Source organism: Lutra lutra, chromosome 1 (genome assembly GCF_902655055.1).
Source record: "Lutra lutra chromosome 1, mLutLut1.2, whole genome shotgun sequence".
NCBI classification, from domain to species: domain Eukaryota; kingdom Metazoa; phylum Chordata; class Mammalia; order Carnivora; family Mustelidae; genus Lutra; species Lutra lutra.
The window spans coordinates 30,865,486-30,887,459 of NC_062278.1; the positions used below are offsets into that span (position 1 = coordinate 30,865,486).

At 36.8% G+C, this 21,974-nt stretch overlaps 1 protein-coding gene across 1 annotated transcript in view; it reads left to right on the plus strand.

Annotated features, from left to right (window-relative positions):
- Positions 1–21,974, plus strand: part of ROBO2 (roundabout guidance receptor 2) — a 1,319,482-nt gene that overhangs the window by 768,711 nt on the left and 528,797 nt on the right. The window contains 2 exon segments of the mRNA XM_047722052.1: positions 14,662–14,868; positions 14,871–14,987. Of these exon segments, the coding sequence (XP_047578008.1) occupies positions 14,662–14,868; positions 14,871–14,987 (324 nt within the window).

A 21,974-nucleotide genomic window follows, 5' to 3' on the forward strand; every position in this document is an offset into this window, starting at 1 on the left:
AGACAAAGCTATAAGTACAAGTTGTATTCAGCTCCCTTTATAATCTGCCTTTACGCCCTAAGGTATAAGTTTCAGAAAAAAAAATTCCAATGTGCCATTGCATGACACACAAAAAACACCGAATATAATATGGCTGTTCCCACCACTGAAGAGAAAAAACTTTCTTTTCCTCTTTGGGATCACCGTACTCATCATTGAATTGGATCTTTTGTCACAGGCGCTTAGACTTATTTTAAAGAAGCACAATTTCATAAAATTGTAATTTAGAGATTCCAAGGAAGAACTACTTTGCTTTAAAAGAAAGAACACAATTTGGTTTTAACCACCCCTTTATACCACTGGTAAGTTAATTTCAGACAGTATTCTGATAATATTCCTGTTACGGTCATGTCATTTAAGTTATATTATTGTGCCCTCACAAAAATTTTTTAATATTCTTTTATTCTCATTAAACTTATGATGGAAAACAACCTCAAAGTAGAAGCTTCCCATGTATTCATCACACAATGGTTTTAAGAGTTTGTTTTTTTTTTTAAGATTTTATTTATTTATTTGTCAGAAAGAGAGAGAGAGAGAAAGCACACAAGCAGGCAGAGAGGCAGGCAGAGGCAGAGAGAGAGGCAGGCTCCCTGCCGAGCAAGGAGCCCGATGAGGGACTCGATCCCAGGACCCCAGAATGATGACCTGAGCTGAAGGCAGTGGCTTAATCCACTGAGCCACCCAGGCGTCTCGGTTTTAAGGTTTTTTTTTTTTTTTTTTTTAAGATTTTATTTATTTATTTGTCAGAAAGAGAGAGAGAGAGCGAGCACAGGCAGACAGAATGGCAGGCAGAGGCAGAGGGAGAAGCAGGCTCCCCACAGAACAAGGAGCCCGATGTGAGACTCGATCCCACGACGCCGGGATCATGACCTGAGCCTAAGGCAGCTGCTTAACCAACTGAGCCACCCAGGCGTCCCAGTTTTAAGGTTTTTATAAAGAAAATAATTGACATTGGTATAACCTATTTCAGAGGGACACAAAGAATTATTAAGCACCAATATTTGATTAAATTTCAATGACTAGAATCTACAAATAATTTCTTTACTATGCCTAGACAGTAGTGTCTGGTACTGGAATTTGTCATGAACTACAGTGGAAGTATTCTTTAGCTGTTAAAGAGTTTTTTGATCAAAATCTAGCTACCTATAGCTCCATTAACAGAATAAAAAAAGGAATATAGTTATTCATGCATTTATATCAGATATTGATTGAGCACCTCATATTTTCATCTTTAGAACTTAACACAGTATGTGGCAAATCTGAGTACCGAATCATTGAAAACATGGAGCCTTCAGGGAAATGTAGATATATCATTCAGAATGACGTTTAATTGGTAGGTAGGAACAAGCACTAGTAGAAAATCACAGTACAGAGATAGAAGCTATATTTTGAATGGCATACTATTACATTAAAAAGACTGTATTTTGTGGATGGTAGTCCTTTGTTTTTATAGGGCCACCAATTCCTTTGAGTATAGTGTTAAAGATTATCCTAATAAAATAATTACACTTTATACTAAATTAATTGAGTAACATTTACTGAGTGCTTACTTTGTGTTCAGCACGTAGAGGGAACTCCTTCAGTCTTCACAGCCATGTTATTAGGTTGGCACTGCTACATTTTGTAGATAAGAAAAACAAGATGTGGTGAGGATAAGAAACTTGCCTGCATTCACAATCCTATCCAGCATTTGGAGAAGAGCGACTTCAAGTCAGACTCCTCTTGTTGAAAAGAATCTCTATTAACTGCCAAAGACATGCCTTGTCGTTTCTTAAAAAGGCATGTGCAGGGGCGCCTGGGTGGCTCAGTGGGTTAAGCTGCTCAGGTCATGATCCCAGGTCCTGGGTTCGAGTCCCACATTGGGCTTTCTGCTCGGCAGGGAGCCTGCTTCCTCCTGCCTCTCTGCCTACTTGTGATTTCTCTCTGTCAAATAAATAAATAAAATCTTTAAAAAAAAAATTAAAAAAAAAAAAAAGGCATGTGCACACATACTCACAAAATTTTGCATCCAATTTTTGAGGTGTCCTCTCTTCCATTCCACCTAAGCCCATCCATGGCTTACGAGCCATATCAAAAAATGACAACACAGTAATGCGATGAGATTCATGTGTTAGGACAACTTTTTTTTTTAATGTTTATTTATTTGATAGAGATCACAAGGAGGCAGAGAGGCAGGCAGAGAGAGAGAGAGGAGGAAGCAGGCTCCCTGCCGAGAAGAGAACCCGATGTGGGGCTTGATCTCAGGACCCTGGGATCATGACCTGAGCTGAAGGCAGAGGCTTCAACCCACTGAGCCACCCAGGTGCCCCTAGGACAACTTTTTAAGTACAATACCAGTTGGCCCTTGAACAACATGGGTTTGAACCGCACAGGTCCGCTTACATGTGTTTTTTGTTTTTTATTTTGTTTTGTCCTTGCTGTAAAAAGCTTTATTGTTTTCACTTGGTCCACATTTTGTGTGAAGGCTGCAGGGTGGTTAAAAAGCTTCCCAATGGCTGCAGGGAGAGGCTCAGGCAGAGGCTCTGACACCAAGGGGATGTCTGAGGGACCCCTCCGGAGCCACTGAGTTCTGGAGGCTCCTATTCATTGCTTGAGAGTGAGTCTTGGGAAGAGCTACCCCCAGCCCAGTGTCGGGGCCTTCCAGCCAGCCTGTGGAGGTTAGTCAGGTGGTAACCATCTTCTTGATGAGTTTCATTTCCTCCACCAGGAAGTGATTCTCCAGGAAGTTATAGAGGTGGAGGTCTGCAAGGTGGAACCCAGGGCATGCAGATCCAGAAGGGCTTGGTTCAGTTTCTTCTTCAGGACCATAGCAGCTCCCATGGCATCCTGGGTTTCACCCCCTCACATTGGGACAACTTTTGCACTTCCTAGAGGAAAACACAGCAGCTGGGCTGGGTTTGCATCTTCAGGAGACACTTGGCACCCTTGAACTTCCCTCGGGCAACTCCCCAAATTGGCACTTGTTCTCCTGAGCCACTTGTGGTTAAAACAGAAACCCAGAGAGAGGTAAGGGTAGGAGGCATGTGGGTACACGTTGACCTGGGGGTTGTCTGTAGTCCTTATCTCAGTGGAATAATTCTGACGAATATGGGAGCTCATGGTTGGTCAGCAATAAGGAGCTAAGCTCAACCAACAAACAAAACAAAAACAAAGACCCAGAAAACAGTGTTGGCTGGTCCTGGAGGCAGAGGATAGCTGAGAAGATGGTTCTGAACGTTGTGGCTGGGAAAGAGATTGGCGGTTAGTCAGAGGCTGGAAAAAGAGCATCCCTGGGTCTGTTCTGTCCAAACACTGTTGACTCAAGAGACAGATTCATTGTAAATGTATTTTCCTTAAGCTTTTCTTAATAATCTTTTCTTTTCTCTACCTTACTTTCTTATAAGAATACAATACAAAATACATATAACATAGAAAATATGAGTTCATCAACTGTTTATGTTATTGGTAAGGCTGCCGGTGAACGGGAAGCTTTGGGGAGTCAAAAGCTATACACGGATTTGTAGATTTTGACTGTGGGGTTGAAAGAGTCTGAGTGTTGGAGCCTCCAACCCCCTTCTCAATTTGTTCAAGGGTCAACTTGTCTCATTGAATGTCGATAGGAAGTGAACAAGGCTCAAATCAATCAGTGTGTGCATTACTTAGACATGATGCAGCTAATATATTTGGCTCATGGCAGTCAGATTTTTTTGGGTAATGTTTTAGCAATTATTCTCTTAAGAAACTTTCTGAATTGTATTAACATTTTTTCAACTTTTTAAAAAAATCCTTATTATACTAGATAGTAAAGGAAGTTTGTCGGTCATCTTGACTAGGTCACTGGATCTCAATTTAAGCTGATAATAAAATATTTAGGTTAGAAGAACATAAATCAAGAGTTCTACACAGATTTAGCAGAGACTAAATATTTAACAAAGCTCAGCACATGTGTAAAGTATCAGTGCTGGTAGGAATGCTGTTTTGTGAAGCTGACCCTGGGGTCTTTGGAATCAAACGCCATTGCTACAGAATTTTCAAAATATATTGCTTAGGAAATAGAGTATAAAGTTAAATGTTATCACTCCATTGGGAGTTTACGTAAAAAGAATGCCCTTTTTGTTTGAGACTGTTTATAGTCTCCACCAAATACACTTTGAGGATTTTAGGAAATTAAACATCGTTAAAAAATTTAATGAGTTTGGAGATGGTCCCATTGCATCATCTTTCTTTTATAAAGCCAAATGCAATTTTGAAACCACATTGAAATATTATAAATATGAGATATTATATAAACATGAATATATAAAAATATAAACATGAAATATAAATATATATAACCATTCATATAAATATGAAATATTATAAATATATATAACCATATTATAAATATGACAATAAGAAGCTAAATTTCAAGATCTCTTCCTGGACTAGAGATTGCTTTTTTTATTGTAAGGCAAATCTGCATAACCCATGAAAACTCTGATTGGGTGGCAAATCCCTCTTTAAAGAATGCCTTCAACCATGGTGAGGTGTAGCAAATTGATTTGAAATAGTATTGGATGAATGTCCAGGTTAATACATTGGCTCCTCACTGAATTGTTGGAAAATGAATTTATAAAGTAGGAAATTAATTTGTTTTTTTCTCAAGAGGAAATCACTCCTAAAAATGTTGGCTAGTAACCTTTCAGATTTGTGGTTTCAAAATCTCTCTTCAATGTTATATAGATATCCTCATGTGTCTACTCCTGGCTTCGATTTCTTTCAGCTGGCTATTGGTTCTGACTTACCCAAAGTGTTATGCGTTCCTCTGGATGCTCGTGGGCTATTGTCTAGATAGATCCACCTGCTCAGGAGAGGTCAGTGACCTAGTGGGTGGGAGGTAGGCAGCCAGAAAATGTATAATAAAAAGCAACTAAAACTTACATAATGCGGTCACTAACATGAAGTGGTGGAGGAAAAAAAAAAAGGAAAATGTGTTCCACTTTTAATATTTTCAGCAATTTCTGTTAAGAGTACTTAAATAAAGGCCTGAAATACAATTGTAAAATTAGAGAAAACGTTTCATGAAATCTGCCTTAGTTATTCTCTCCTACAGTAGCAACCTCCTTACCCTGAATAAGGAAAGAAATGTTAAATATCTTTGACTAAGGTTGTATTTTAAATCACTGATAAACTATTTACTTTTAAGATAAACAATCATGTATTATCAGTTGGTCTTTGGTTAAAATGATGTATGGAACCATTTATTTATTGGCAATGTAAATAAATTTCTTAGAAATGTGAGAATAAATCCCAAGGGTTACATTAGCTATTTTATTTATTTATTTATTTGACAGACAGAGATCACAAATAGGCAGAGAGGCAGGCAGAGGGAAAGGGGGAAGCAGGCTTCCAGCTGAGCAGAGAGCCCGATGCGGGACTCGATCCTAGGACCCCGGGATCATGACCAGAGCTGAAGGCAGAGGCTTTAACCCACTGAGCCACCCAGGCGCCCCACATGAGCTATTTTCTAAATAAAATCTTTTAAATCATTGTTAATTTTTGAAGAGTTCTCTAAGAAAGCATTTGGTAACCACTTCTTTTGATAGTAGACACAGACCTACCAAGGCAAACTTTCTAGTCTATCCTTTTATGAAAATAATGAGCATTAATCTATAGCATGTATCTTTAAAAATTTTCTTTATGTTAGTACTGCTACCTGTTATCTTCTCTTTTAGTTATATTTGTTATGTTGTGACAGCCATTATCATGCTGTGCGGCACCTGAAATGATGAATTTATAGCAATTTATTCTTCTAGTCACCTCAAATTTAGGATAAAGAAATAGTATTATAAGAAAGTTTAGGTAACTTGCTTCAGGTCATATACCTAATCATACAGTGATGCAGGGGAAAAGAACAAAATAACCAAACCAAACCAGCACTAAATTGCAGTCTAGTGCTTGGGACTTTTATTCTCAACTTCAAAAAAAAAAAAAAAATGGGTAAGAAAGGGGTCATTGGGAAGGAAAACTCATCCTCAAAACAGAGCTTGGCCTCACAGCCAATTATGTTCTTCTAGTCTCCGTTTTTGGGGAAAATTTCAGTTTTTTTGTTTTGTTTTATTTTGTTTTCTCTATTTCCTTTTTCTTTTCATCTGTAAAGTAGGCATTTGGGACAGCAGGGTCTTTGGTGACTCGGGCTTCTTCCTGTTAGACCTGGAAGACTGGCTAATAGGAATGCTGCTGGACGCCATATTATACAACTGAAACTTCCGGAATTGAGGCTGCCTGTTAAGTTTGACAAGAAACATCTTGTAGACCTGTCACATTCCTTTCACACACTTTGCCCTTTAGTTTTATGACATTGAAAAGTGGTATAGAAATTTTATAATAAATTAGTTTTTCTAGGTCTCAATTTTAGTGTAGTTTCTAATTTAAACTTATTTTTAACATGGCACTGCTGTGCTTCCAGCAAGAATGAGAATCTTCTTAGTTTGTTTAAGTTATTGCCAAATCAGATCTCCTGAGAAAGTTTCAGTAAGGTTCGAATGGATAAAACAGTCTTTTTGTGGGGCGCCTGGGTGGCTCAGTGGGTTAAAGCCTCTGCCTTTGGCTCGGGTCGTGATCCCAGAGTCCTGGGATTGAGCCTCACGTCAGGCTCTCTGTTCAGCAGGAGGTCTGTTTCCTCCTCTTTCTCTGCCTGCCTCTCTGCCTACTTGTAATCTCTGTCTGTCAAATAAATAAAATAAAAAATCTAAAACAAAACAAAAAAAACAGTCTTTTTGTTTCCTGAATATGGACTTTCTTACTACAATATATCACATATAGAACTTCTAGGGGGGAAAAAAGTGAAGGAAGTACACTGGAATTTAGTTATGGTGAAGAATTCAAAGGAAAGTTGTGGAGTGCCTGGGTGGCTCAGTCCAGTCAAGTGTCTGCCTCTTGATTTTGGCTCAGGTCATGATCTCAGGGTCCTAAGATCAAGTCCTGCAGTGGGCTCTGTGCTGGCCATGGAGCCTGCCTGATATTCTCTCTCTCTGCCCCTCCCCACCTTGAGAAAAAAGAAAAAAGGAAAAAATGATAGGAAAATTTGAAGGAAAGATGATAGAAAATTTAAAATTGATGGAGTGATCAATTTTATTACAAATTATGTTAGCTCACTAATCAGTGTAGATGGCATTTATAGTGGCGTTGAGATATATTTCTTTCCATGGAGAAAATTTTGATAGGATTTAATTTGGCAAAATAGCAGCAACAACTTTAGTTATTTTGAAATCTAGTATAAGGGTATCGTCCTGGTGAAAATTTACTGTGCAGAAAAATATTAATGCAAGAAAGACCTAAAAAGAAATCAACTCTTGTTAATGTGATCAGGGTTTTAAGGTGGAAATCTAGGGGAAGAAACTTCCATTTATAGAAGAGAAAAAAATAAGATAAACAAAGCTTACTACATGTCCTATAGTCTGTGTAGTGTTTCTTTCCATCATCTAAACTGACTGTTGAGTCCTTTGTATTCTGATTTGTACCTGGTAAAAGTAAGGCATAAATATTTGCTGGTTAATAACCCATATTCTTTCTTCCTATCACAATGCTGCCTCTTTATTGTGATGGGTCATGAAGCCTTCATTTATTCGTGTAGTACTATGTACCTCTGTAGTTAGAGGGAAAACTTCAGGAGGTATCTCTGGTCACATTCAGAATTTGAGTAATTATAGAGAATCTTGCTGGCTCAATTTTACTAGGATTTTTTGGGGAAATTTTTCACAACTTTCTTAATGTTAGCATTAATGCTTTGCTAGAGGCCAAAAGCAACCTTAGCTTGACAATAGCCAGACCTCCAGGATCCTGTAAGCCTTCTTTTAACTTATGAAAGTCTCTTCAGAGACTTCCTTTATCTCTTTCCCTGCAATGTAACCATACAGAAGTTTATAATCAATCTCTCCTCACGATCACAGTGCAACTCTTCCTTCCCAAGGGTCCTATCCCCATGCTTTAATAAAGGCAGTTTTTGCACACACACACAAAAACCTACCAAAAAACAACAACAACAACAACAACAAAAGCAAAAAAAAAATGTAGTTATTATGAACTAGGACTATAATAGTATATGTGTGTTTAGGGGGAAAAAAAAAGATACTACATAGAAATTTCATTGGCCAGAGTCTATTTGCCAGGAATTTCTTCTGCCCTTTAAAAAATTCAGGGGGCGCCTGAGTGGCTCAGTGGGTTAAAGCCTCTGCCTTTGGCTCAGGTCATGATCCCGGGGTCCTGGGATCGAGCCCCACATCAGGCTCTCTGCTTGTCGGGGATCCTGCTTCCCCCCACCCCGCCTGCTTTTGATCTCTGTCTGTCAAATAAATAAATAAAATGTTTTTAAAAAATTAAAAAAATATTCATGAAAGTTTAAGTGTGTTGTTTAACTTGACTAGGTGTGACTATATTATATGCGTGAAAAACGAGGTCTAGTTCCAAGGGAATAATGAGGCAAGAGCAGTTTTCTTTCAAACACATGAAATGAAATCAGCAAGTGTTCTTTCATGTGCTTTATCCTCTTTTATCATACTCTGAAATTGAAGTCACTTCTGAAAATAAGAGTTACTATAGCACTCACTAAAATGAATGGTTATTAACTAAATAAAATGAAATTTAAATATATTTATGAATCACAATTTTATACTTATCCAACCCTCTAAAATTTGAAGAGCTAATAAACTACTCAGTTGTTTTTTTTGTTTTTTTTTTTTACCAAAAATCATTTCAAAATCATTGTTTGAGTGTCTCTGAGAAGCAGAAATAATCTGTTATGTAAATTTGGGTACTTAGTACCTTATTCAAAGATGCTTCTGCGTGTAGCTGACTAATTGAATGTTTCTGTGAAATGCTTGCATCTAGCCAGGTCTAAGTGCATCACCTTCTAGACCAGGTCTAGCCCAAGCCCAAGTGCGTGACCTTCTGGTAAGCTTGCCAAAAGTGAGCATCTTAGACCCCTTTCTCTTGTAACTTCTGATACTTTCTGTTCACTGTGGGGACCAAGAATCGCATTTTAAGGAACTATCCCAGGTAATTCTGATGCAGGTAGGCTGAGAATCACATTTGGAAAAACAAGGAAGATGTTATATTATGTCTAGAGGTGTCTGTCTGATTCATTTTATTGTAATCATCCACAGAAGAGGGTTTTGGAATTAAGGTAGTTGTAATGTGTATTCTTTACATCCTCCTACATCCAGTTTATAAAAGCCTGCACATCTCAGATTAAAGGTCCTAAGTTCTAACTCTGCTTCTTTTAGCTATTTAATTATGAACAGGTCATTTGACTAATTTATACCTTACTTTCTTGGTTAGTAACAATCAAAATTTGGATGTTCATCTTTAAGACTCCATGACTAAGATCCATTTTTTTTTAAGATAAGGACAGTTGGATAAATGCTTTCAATTAAAACTTGACTATGTGGTGGCCTAATTAATAATTGAGATATACAAAGATGTCTAGACTTGTTATCAGCCACACGTAAGGTTAAACTATCAGATAAATCTTACGTTTTGTTTATCTGTTCATATAAGGAACCTGAATAACTACATAAGCTATATTAACACTGCAGTCAAAGTTTTGTTTGTTTTTTCCATCTAAAATCTGGAGTTTACATTTTTATGATCCTATACAAAAGAAATATAAGAAGTGAAAAAGCTAGAGTTATTAGTGGAAAGTGACGTACAGGTACTCTAAAGCAGGATTTGCAGACTTTTTCCATAAAATATCAGCAGATATTTCCAGCATTTAGACCTCCTCATCTGTCTTCTAACACAAAAAATGGAAAAACAGTCTTAGCTGAGGGCCATACAAAAATTGGTTAGAGCGTGGCTTCTCTAACTTTATGTGCGTAGGCATCCCTGAGAGGGGGGTAGGGGTAGGTCTTGTTAAAATGCAGATTTTGATTGGATAGGTCTGGAGTTGGGCTGGGGGTCCTGTAGTTCCCAGATGCCTTTGGAGATCAAAGTCTTGGTTAAACAGTTTCAGGGTCCTTCCTGTAATGTACAGCCCCCTCTACTGGTCAGTTTTGAATCGCCAGTGAGTTTAGCTGACAACTCCCGTCTTTGTTTTGTTTTGTTTTGTTTTAATGAAATAATGGGGTCATAACTCAGTAGTGCAGAGTACCTGGTAGTTTAGTGGTCCTTCCTCATTTTAAAGATCCAGATCTCTTCGCAAATTTGATGAAATCTATGTTCCCCCTCACATCTCTCCTGTTCTTCCCACACAATTATGCCCATTTTTACACAATTATGAAGAATTCATAACCTACCTAAAACTTATCCATTTCAAGGTCACTGCTATGTTGTGTAATGTCTGGATTTAGGGAAGTATAGAATTAATCCCTCACTTTTATTTATTTATTTATTTTTTTTAATCCACTCACTTTTAATAGCATCTTAAAATTTAGATGTATCTCCATGTCTGTCTCTGTTTATATATCTGTATAGTGGCACATTTCAGCTTTATTTAATGCCTGCCCTATTGGCTATTGCTGCCCTGATAATTATATTTAAAACCAAGAATTATAAGTGAAGAAAATAACCTAGCTGTTGATATGAGTGAACATGAATTCTCACTCCTTATAATAAATTTATTCACAGTGCCTTACCCATGACTTTATTGAAATATGATTCATATGCTACACAATTTACCCATTTAATGTGTTCAATACAATAGTGTTTTATTATTTTCATGAGTTGTACAACCATCACCATAAGCAATTTTAGAATATTTTCATCACCTGCTAAAGATACCCTAGACCCTTTCACGTCCGATCCCTATCCCCCACCCTCGATAATGACAAACCTACATTCTGTCTCTCTGAATTTTCCTCTTCTGGACATTTCATATAAATGGTATAAATATGCAGCCTTTTCTGATTAGCTTCTTCTATAATGTTTTCAAGCTTCATGCTGTAGTACATATAAGGACTTCGGTGTTTTTGTTTTTGTTTTTTGTTTTTTGGTTTTTTGGGTTTTTTTGTTTTTATTGCCGAGTAGTACTCCATTATGTGGATACACAACATGTATTCATCTGTTCATCAGTTGATAGACATTTGCGTTCTTTCCCTTTTTTTTTGTTATTATGAATAATGCTGTCACAAACATTGCACTACATTCAGGTACAAGTTTTTGTGTGGCTATACAGTTTCCTTTCTCTTGAGTGTGTATACATAGCCATTGAATTGCTAGGTCATCTGTTTATTCCAAAACATGTCTAAGAAAATCCAGAATATTTTTCAAAGTGGTTGCACCTGCACCATTTTACATTCCCATCAGCAATGTATTTAGTATTGTCATTCTTCTGGGTGTGAAATGTATCTCACTGAGATTTTGATTTGCATTGCCCTAGTAACTAATGATGTCAAGAATCTTTTCTTGACTTACTGGCCATTTGTCTGGCTTTTTGCATAAATGTTTATTCAAATCCTTTGCTTATTTTAAAATTTGGTAATTTGTATTTTTATTGAGTTATATGAGTTCCTTATATATTCTAGATCTAAAAGCCCTCAGACATATGACTTGCAAATTTTTTTTTCTGATTCTGTGAATAGTGCTTTCATTCTTCTGATTTTTTTTTCTCAAGCACAAATATTTAAATCCAATGAACAAAAGTTATTTATTACTTCATTTGTTGTGTGTGTTTTTGGTGCCCAAGAGAGTCTTGCTTAAGTCAAGGTCATGAAAAATTTGCTCCTATAATTTCTTCTAATCGATAGTTTTACCTCTTTTTTAAATTGTAGATGTCCTTTTGAAGTTTTTATAACAGTGGGAATAAAATGATTAAAAGAATATCCAAATGAGACACACTAGAATAGGTTTACATATGTTGTAGTGATAAATGGGTGAAATTCTAGACATGCTGGACGCTAGATCTTATTGCTAAGCAGTTTAGATACTCTGCTGTTTTTCCTTTTATAAGTCAATTATTTTATATTCATTAATAAATATTAGTGTATTTCAGGTCCTCTGCAGGCCGTCTCTGGGCCAACTGCCTAATAAGGTGGGGAACTATTTGATAAAGTAAATAGCACTTTACTAACATGGATGATTGACTTGCTTAGTTTTAATAATAGAACAACTTTGACATAGGGGAGCTGTGGATAAATGCATGTGGGAAATTAGAGAAGAACTAGAAAGGTATCTAAACAAAGTGATTATAGCCTATATGCCTGTTACATGAAAAGTGAGATTAAACTCTTGTTCTATTCTAGAATCAGATTCTGTGGCTCTGTGTCCAGACCATTATACCTGGGAATATGTTATTGATTTGCAAACTGTGATTAGCCATTCACATTTAAATGGTTTGAGATCTTTTTTTATTCATTTCTTTTAAAAATAAATCTTACTCTTTATGTTCTTTAAAGTCCTGATTTGCTTTAGGGACCCAGTACTTTCAAAGTATAACTTTCTTTGTTGTGATGCACAGTGTGGTTACCTGTTCATATTTAAATGCTTTGGGTTTCTTTAGTACTTAAAAAAAAAAAATTCTGACCCGTGTATTGTAAATTACTCTTTGGCTTTAGGTACTCTGCACTTGGAATGTATTTAAGTTCCTTCTTGGATCTGATGAGATAACAAATGATATTCAACAACCTTTAAAATTAATCTTCCTCAGAAAAGAAAAGGTTCATTCACTATAATTAAATACCCTTTATTAAATTAAAAATGTGTATTTTTAATTAATAGTGAAAATAAAGTGGAATAACATTGAGGAGTAAATATTACTTCTATTTATTGAGCTGAAATGTGGTTCTACTAGATGACTGGTTGGAAAATGTTCAAGCTTGTATCTATTCTATCATTCTGTCCTCAGACATGGTTATTTCTCTCACCATCTCCTTTAGATTTATGCGCAGGAGCTGCTAAGACCCTTTCACAAATAACGACCTGTGACACCTCATAAACTAAAAATGTTCAAAATGACACATCATGCAGATTTTTCATCTTAAAATACCAACAGGTCCTTCCCTTCCTATTTTTTCTACCCTTTAATGGCTCCACTCTCATTGCACTGGAAAGGAAGTCATGGTGCCCATCACTCTTCCGTACTATATGGTGACATACCAAATTCTGTCAAGTGTTATTTTATGCTATGCCTTGTATCTTTCTCTTTTTTTCCTACTTTCAGCATCATTTCTCAAAGTCAGGTTCTTTTTATTGTTCTCTGAAATAATTAAGTAACTTTGACCTGTCCTTTTGCCTCCATGGCTCTTTATCTTTTACACTTCACACCAAAAATACCTTTCTAATACACGGATAGTCATATCACTGCCCTCTCAAAATCTGTTAGCATATAGAATGAAGATCACAATCCTTTGCGTGGTGTTTAAAACCCATTTGTCCTGATTGCCAAGGGCACTTTTCACCTCCACCTGTCATATCAACTTCCCCCCTGATTATGAAATGTATCATGCATGTCCTCTCATGATCTCAGGTTGTTTCTTCAATTTGAATTTCTTTTCCCTTTATTTGCATAGTTTTATTCTTTACCTCTCAACTTAAATGATGCCTTTTCAGGGGAGGCCTCATTACACTCTAGTTAGGGTTAATAGTTTTTTCTCCACTTTCTTCCTATAGTGCATTTCTTGGACCTCCAAGCAACATTTATTTTACTTTAACATAATGATTTATGCTTGAATTCCTCAGTCAGATGTCCCTGGGTTCAAATCCTGCCTCAACTGTTTATTTCCTCTACCTCTCTGGGCAATTAATGTTATTTCCTAACCTGCTTCCTCATCTGTTAAACTGAGTGAATATTTGTGCATAGTTCGTGGGTCTCTTTTTATATGAAGTCTGATGACATAATGCCAGTATGATACACACCACATTGTGTATTCTGGGTACTTGCCCATTTGGCTTTGTTCCCCAGTAGATAGTACTTGTTTGAGGATGAACTAACCTTGCTCATTTTAGTACCCAAAAGACAATGTCATATTCTCTTTTACTTTTCCTTGCCGTAATTTATGGAACATTTAAACCTAACTCATTCAAATTAAACTATTAATTTATTGCTTTATTATCACATTCCACAAAGGAGTTGGGATGACTTAGGAGATGCATCAAGAATAAAAGTATGAAAAATGAAAAAAAAATAGTAACAAGTGCATTTTGAATAATTGAGTTTAATTTCACAATGTCAACCTAAGAGACAAAAGCTATAGATAAGAAAACATTTTTTTTTAAGATTTTATTTATTTATTTATTTATTTGACAGGGAGAGAGAGAGAGAGAGAGAGAGAGAGAGATGACAAGTAAGCAAAGAGGCAGGCAGTGGGGGAAGGGGGGAGCAGGTTCCCCACTGAGCAGAGAACCTGATGCGGGGCTCAATCCCAGGACCCTGAGATCATAACCTGAGCCAAAGGCAGAGGCTTAACCCACGAAGCCACCCAGGCGCCCCAAGAAAAAAATTTTTTTAAAATATTTTATTTATTTATTTGAGAAAGATAGAGCACAAGAAGGGGGAGAACCAGAGGGAGAAGCAGACTCCATGCTGAGCAGGGATCCCAATGCGGGACTTTATCCTGGGACTCCAGGATCATGACCTGAGCCTAAGGCAGTTGCTTAACCAACTGAGCCACTCAGGTGCCCTAGATAAGAAAATGTTAATGCTTGTCCTCATTCTGTCCTGTTTTGTAGGATCTCGTCTTCGCCAGGAAGACTTCCCCCCGCGGATTGTGGAGCACCCTTCAGATGTCATTGTCTCTAAGGGAGAGCCCACCACTTTGAACTGTAAGGCAGAGGGCCGGCCAACGCCCACCATTGAGTGGTACAAGGATGGTGAGCGGGTGGAGACTGACAAGGATGATCCCCGGTCTCACAGGATGCTTCTGCCCAGCGGATCCTTATTTTCTTGCGCATCGTACATGGGCGCAGAAGCAAACCCGATGAAGGAAGCTATGTCTGTGTTGCAAGGAACTATCTCGGTGAAGCAGTGAGTCGAAATGCATCTCTGGAAGTGGCATGTAAGTAAACATAATGAATCTCGTAAACACGCACTTTTACTTTGATTTATTTTTAGCAAGGTTTGATTTGTCCCCATGGGTACTTAATACCTAAAGAAGAAAACAGCCAACGTGCCATGGATAATGTTACTTTGCCTTCTCTAAAGCAAAGCTGGTCAAAATAATGTCAAGCCATGGTGTTGCAATAAATTTATTTCTATTGAAGCAAGGTGGAAATTATATTTTTACGTTAAAGCAAAGCGGTGATGTTGCTAAAATTTGAATTATTGATGAAAGATATAATCAAGTATTAAAGCCAGCTATGTTAAAATGAAAACTTAAATGTAACATGGGATCAAATAATGAGCATAAATTCAGTATTGTACCTATTTTGGTTACCTATGTATATATAACTGTTACATATTGCACATATATATATATATATTTCTAAGTCTAATTTTATCAGACACCTTTAAAGAGAATATACTCCCTTGGTTATATTAACTCTTTTACTTCCAATCTGAATTCAGGAATCATTACCATAGGCATGTGGGGAGAATATAGAAACAAGCAACTATGTTTAGTTATTTTTTTCTATCAATAAAACTCATCAAAAGAAGAGATCTAGTTTTTGTGGGGACCAAATGGTCATACATGGAAGGGCCTTGCTCAGTCTTGGCAATCATCAATAGTTAAGGGCTTGCCTTGCCTTTGGGATTTAAAAAAATATATTTATTTGTTCATCAGATAGCCCAAGTAGCACTAGTAAATCAAGGTATCAGTGCTTTGCATCTATTTGAACATTAACTTCAAAACTTCATCGTTTTTCAGAACAAATTAAAATATATGATGGATTTTTGGGGTGTCTTACAGATAAGGATTTGGTGTCATAATTTAAACAGTACCATAAATTTTTGATATTTACTCTGTGGAAAGATTTTATCTGGAATTGATCCTTAATAAGATGGCAACAATTGGGCATTAAAAAAAGCTCATACTTTTCAACTTTCTGGTTGTACCAGGAGGTCTTCATAGATAAGAAAATTGAGTTATTTTAAGATGCATAGGTCTTATTTATATCGTTGGAAGCAGAGTGCTAAATAATAGCTCATTGTCTCATGTTGGTAATTCAACTTGGTACTTTGTACTCGCAGGCTACACGGTATCACACTACAATCACACAAATTATCAACCTTGTGTATATGTGTATTGTGATTCTCAGCGATTTATCGACTTTACATAGGAAATCATCTTTTCGTAAACAGTCAGACTGTTTCTTCTTCACCTGCTTCAGTGAAAGCTTTTGTTCTCAAGTGTCTGGTCTTTTGATTTATAGTTTGTACCAGGAAATCTAAAACTTAGTAATGCTTAAAATGTGTAAATCCAAAAGGAAAAGACTAGAAAAATCCTAAAACCCAAATTTGTTTTGTGAAGTCGTTTGAGAGAGGAGCATTAGAGCCTTACTTAGCTAGCAATGCGATTTTGCTCAAGGCACCAGGTAATTTCATTTTTATAACTTAGTTCAAAAAAGCAGTCAAATTAAATGCAGTTTAGTGAGATTTGAAATACACACACAAAAGCTCAAGCATCAATATTCCTAACTCTTCTATTTTTATTCTGAAATATCTTATTCCTGGAAATTTTCAAACATACTGAAATATGTCAATGTCAAATTCCATTGATTTCCCCCCCCACCAAATCCCTTTGTAGTAAATATAACAGGCATTATTCTCCCACTTTATAGATAATATGAAACCCATGAGGTTAAGTGATGAAGACTCAGGCTGTAAATTAATGGGGATTTGAAGACCAGATTCTGATTCTTCTAATTTTAGTTTTAGGGAATTGTGCCATATTAGGGAAATGAAATTCTAAATGAAATTTGGTCTAAAATTTCATCTAAAAATTAAAATTTTTAAATCAAAACTTTTTTTAAGTTTGTCTACTTTATCTACTCAGCAACAGATATCTATTTTTAATTCTCAACTAACTTTCCTTCTCAGTGTTGAAGTTTACCTAAACTGGCCAGTCATTTTATTGTTGGGCATCTATAAACACTTTTTTCCCTGAACCTTAGCTTTTTAAAAATTCTTCCCAGCATACATACATCTTGTATTTTTATTTAATCTGAAGATTGCTCTCTTTCCTAATTGCATCATTAATAATGAATCAAACTGTTTTAGGAGGAAAAACTTAAACCATGATTTTTTTCCTTGGTAATATGACAGGAGCACTTTTTATTTTTAAATCAATGAGCTTTGAGAAATGCTAAAAATACTTTTGACCTAGAGAGGAAAACAAGAAAGCTTCTAAATTGGATTTAGCTAGTGAATAAAATTCTTTCTTCTAATGCCGTGTCAACAGTTCATGCCGTTTGAGGCAACAAGATCCAATAATACCCATTTATATGCTGCTCATCTCTTTCACATTAGATCATCCATCATCTCTTTTCCCTTAAGTGTTTCATAAAATGTATTAATATGGAAACTTGGGGGGAAGCACTGTGCTTTTTCAGTATTATTTGTTACTAAAGTATATTTTTTTATAAGATGATAGAAGAATAGCTATAGATTTGATCAATGTTTGGCTTTCATAATTTAGAACACTCAGCATAAATGCTCAGTCATGACATGTCACTGTTCATTCAGTAAAGGGAAGAATGGAAGTCTAGCCACGCTGTGTATTTGGAGAACTGTAGGTAGCTTGATATAAGGTAGGTGGGCAACATAAGTTGGAAAAGTAGATTTTTTTTTTTGGTTGTTATGTAAAAGGAGCCTTTGAAAGAGAACTGAAGACCGGGTTAAGGGGATGATGTTTGAAGTAAGAGAGGAGTTGAGAAGCTGTCAAATGAAAAGAGTATATATTAGATTTTGAACTGAAACTAGCAGTGAAGATTGAAAGAAGGAAATAGTTTGAATCAGATTTAGAAATTATAAACTACATCGCTTTATGGTCAGTTTAGGGATTTAGGGGATAATGGATGATTCCCAGTGCTTGATTTTTTGTTTGTTTGTTTGTTTTTTGTTTCCCACTGAGTGACTAGGTATATAGTGCTACCCCCATAGGGATGGTAGGTCTAAAAGAAATAACTGTAATAGGAACAGGAGAGTGAAGTCAGCTTTGGCTGTGTTATTTAACATGCCGGTGAGGCATCAAGGTAAAACTATCTCATGTTGCATTAAAAAGGGAACTTCTAGAACTGAGGAGAAAGGTCTTTACCACATGGAGAATTAAGTGGTGGAAGTCGATAAAGTAGACATGATTGCCCAGGCAGGCTGAGTGCCAGGAATGGTTAATAAGGGCCAAGATCACTCTTATTTCTTGGAACCCCCATATTTAACGGTGGGCAAAGGTAAGAAGTACTGGTGGAGGAGGGTCTGAGGAGGTATCAGAGTGATGCACCTTGGTGAGGGAAGTGACATGAAGCACAAGGAAACAATTTTAAGAAAGAAAAAGTGTTTTGTGATGCAAATGCCACATTTTGGTTAAATAAAAAGGACTCCATGGACTCTAGGAGTGGAAAGAGAGCATGGCAGCTGAAGAAGGAGTAAGTGGTGGGATTAGAGTGGCTAATGCTGCCCCTCTCCCAAGAATCTAGCCCTGAATTGAGTGTGAGGGAACTAGAGCAAGCTCCCAGGTCTCCATACTATTGCCTCTTGGGGTTGTTGTGGGCTGTGCTCTGCGCTGTTTAGCCACATCTCTGGCCTTTGCCCAGGAGCTGCCAAAAAGAGCCCCCCCACCCACAACCCCAGCTGTGATAACTAAAAATATCTCTGGACACTGACAAATGTCCCCTGAGGGGGTCAAAATCAATTGAGAATTACTGATCTCTGGTATTTAGGGGATTAAGTATATGGATAAGTAGCAAATAAACTTGTTACAACTTTTATTGTGAAATATGATTATTGATGAAAAATATGGAGATTTTTGGACTCTCCTTGTTTCACCTTGGTTTTCATTTTTAATTTCAAAAGGCTTGGTTTCTGCTGTCAGATGAAATGTGCAATTGTATCGGTAACTGTCCGTCTTGACAGGTTGTATAGAAAAAAGTCAGCCTGTTCTTTACCATACTGTACACGTTCTCTTTTTTGTTTTCCTTTAATAAAAACTTCAGTTTTATGTAACAGAATAATAAAGGAGAGGGAAAAAATATTCAAGAGCAACCTTTGTTATGGAGTGTTGAATCCTTTATCTCATATTTGCTTTCTTCCTCTTGGTTTGAAAAAAAAAACACAAAAAAAACAAAAAAAAAAAACAAGTCATCCAGAAAGTACTTTTCAGATCACTGGAACTCAAGAAAGTCTTTAGGTGAAAGCAGTTTTCACCTATTTTGAAAGCAGAACTGCAGGGTCCCCAGCAAACACCTGGCACCGAAGAAGTTAATAAGCAGTTTTCCGATGAGACCACCAAGTGAGCAGAGGTGTAGCTGGTGCAGATAGGGTTTCAGCTGGAACACCAGTTCTCCCTGTGTTTGGAACAGAAGGAGCACAGGGGTCCTTCCACGTTTTGTGGCTGCCTGTGATACAGCCTGAGTCAGTGGCAGCCCCTAGAGATAGCAGCTGTAGCCCCAGGTGGTAAATATATGACAGCAGCTTGATCTATCGACCAGGGTAAGAGGGGGTTCTGGCCTAAATGAAAATTCATGAAAAATTGATGAAGTCCCCAGATTATGTTTTCTGTTTCCTTTTCGCAGCACTCTACCAGTGTGGAGAGGGGAGATTAAATGAGGTGCTGAACGCTTTAGTGGCAAGGAGGTTGTGGTTCAAAGGTCAGGGGTCACAGAGAAACCGATCTTTTTTTTTTTTTTTTTTTTTTTTGCTTTCCTTCTAAAGCAAAACACAAAAACTTTTCAGATGAGCTGTGATTTAATTGTGCTTTGATAAAAATAAAATGGCAAGATATTTAAAAAGTGGTCTACAAAGCAACTACAAAAGAGAGGACAGATGTGATTCATAATGTAATTGAGGAACTAGAAATAGATTGAATTCCATGACTGTGAGGTGATTTTTTTTCTTTTCTTTTCTCTCTTTTCTTTCTTTCTTTTTGCTTTCTCTTTCTTTCTCTCTTTCTCTCTGTCTTTCTTTCTTTCTATCAAGACTCATGCTGCAAGAAAGTCATTTAGAGAAGGAAAAGGTCTTGCATTATTTATAGGTCACAGATTGCTAGAATAGCAAAGCTATGGAACACTCTACAAACATAATGATCCTGTTTGCTTTAAATCCAAAATGAAATTGATGTTTATCTGTACAAGGAGGAGAGGTTACAGAAGTAGACTGACTTTAGTAATAGAGGTCACAGGTGGCATTAAAAATGAACACGAGGTAAATTGTTTCCCTGATATTTCCAAGTTAATAAATATGTGACTTTTATCCTTTTTATTTTGGCTGTAAATGAATGTTATCTAGGCAAATTACCTTTATACTCCATAAAGGCACAAAATAAATTTCAAAAAAGGCTAAATCATGGAGAATTTTTGTAAAAAATTTGCTTTATTGAGATACAGATCACTTACCATACAATTTACCATTGAAAGTGTACAATTCATTGTATTTTAGTATATTCACAGAGTTATCCAACTCACACCACGATTTATTTTAGAACATTTTCATCCCTCCTAAAGGAAACTCTATACCCATTAGCAGTCAATCCCCATTCCTCTCAAACCCTCCTGCCTCAGCTCTGAGCAAACATTTAATCTACTTTCCATCTCTATACATTTGCCTAGTCTGGACATGTCATATAAATGGAATCATACAGTGTATGTTCTTTGACATTAGCTTCTTTTCCTTAGTATAATGTTTTCAAAGCTCATCCTTGTTGAAACATGTATCTGTACTTCATTTCTTTATAATGCTGAATAATATTCTATAGAATGGATATACCACATTTTATCTATCCTCTTTTGATGTATATTTGGATTATCTCCACTTTTTGTTATGAATAATGCTTCTATGAACATTCCGGGGCAAATTTTTGTATAGACATATGGTGTCATTTGGGCGTTCTCTTGGGTATATACCTAGGGATAGAATTGCTGAGTCATATGGTTGATAGTCTGTTTAACTTATATTAACTTTGAAGTCACCACACCATGAATTTCCTAAAACAAACATACAAACAAACCTATCCATTTAGATACCTAAGAGACAGTGAGTCAATCTGGAACTGATATTCATAGATTTTGACCATAAAGAATGTAGATGCAACTGATTTTTTCATGATTCTTCTATTTGCCTTTCTACACATTGTAAAAGAGAATTCAGAGACTTTTTTTTGGTAGGGTGGGAAGGATTAGCAATTGAAAAATGTTCATAGTCCAAGATACTTGGGCCAAATTATGGGGTGAATTGTGTTCCCCCAGATTTATATTCTGAAGCCCTAACCCTCAGTTCCTCCATATGTGACTATATTTGGAGGTAGAACTTTTAGAGTGGTAAGATAAAATGCAGCCATTGGGGTGGATCCTAATTCAAGTGTTCTTATAAGGAGAGGACATTTGGACATGTAGAGAGACACCGGGGATGCAAAATGCAGAGGAAATAGCTTGAGAGAACACAGTGAAAAGGGGCTGTCTGCAAGCCAAGGAGGGAGACCTCAGAAGAAACTGAGCCCTACAACACCTTGACCTCTTGCCTCCAGAACTGTGAGAAAATAAATTTCTGTTGTTTAAACCACCCTTACAGCAGCCCTAGCAAATTAATATAGGTCATGAATCTTAAAACAAGAGTAACCCTCCCTGACTAAAAATATGGGGGGAGGCACCTGGGTACCTCAGTTGTTGAAGATGCTGCCTTCAGCTCAGGTCCTGTTCTCAGGGTCTTGGGATCGAGTCCCACATCAGGCTCCCTGCTTAGTGGGAAACCTGCTTCTCCATCTTCCTCTGCCTCTCTCCCTTGCTTGTGTTCTCTCTCTCTCTCAAATAAATAAATAGAATCTTAAAGTAAAAAAGAAAAAAAAGCAAGAGGAACCCCTACTAACATAGTATTTAAAAGAAATTAACGATGAGAA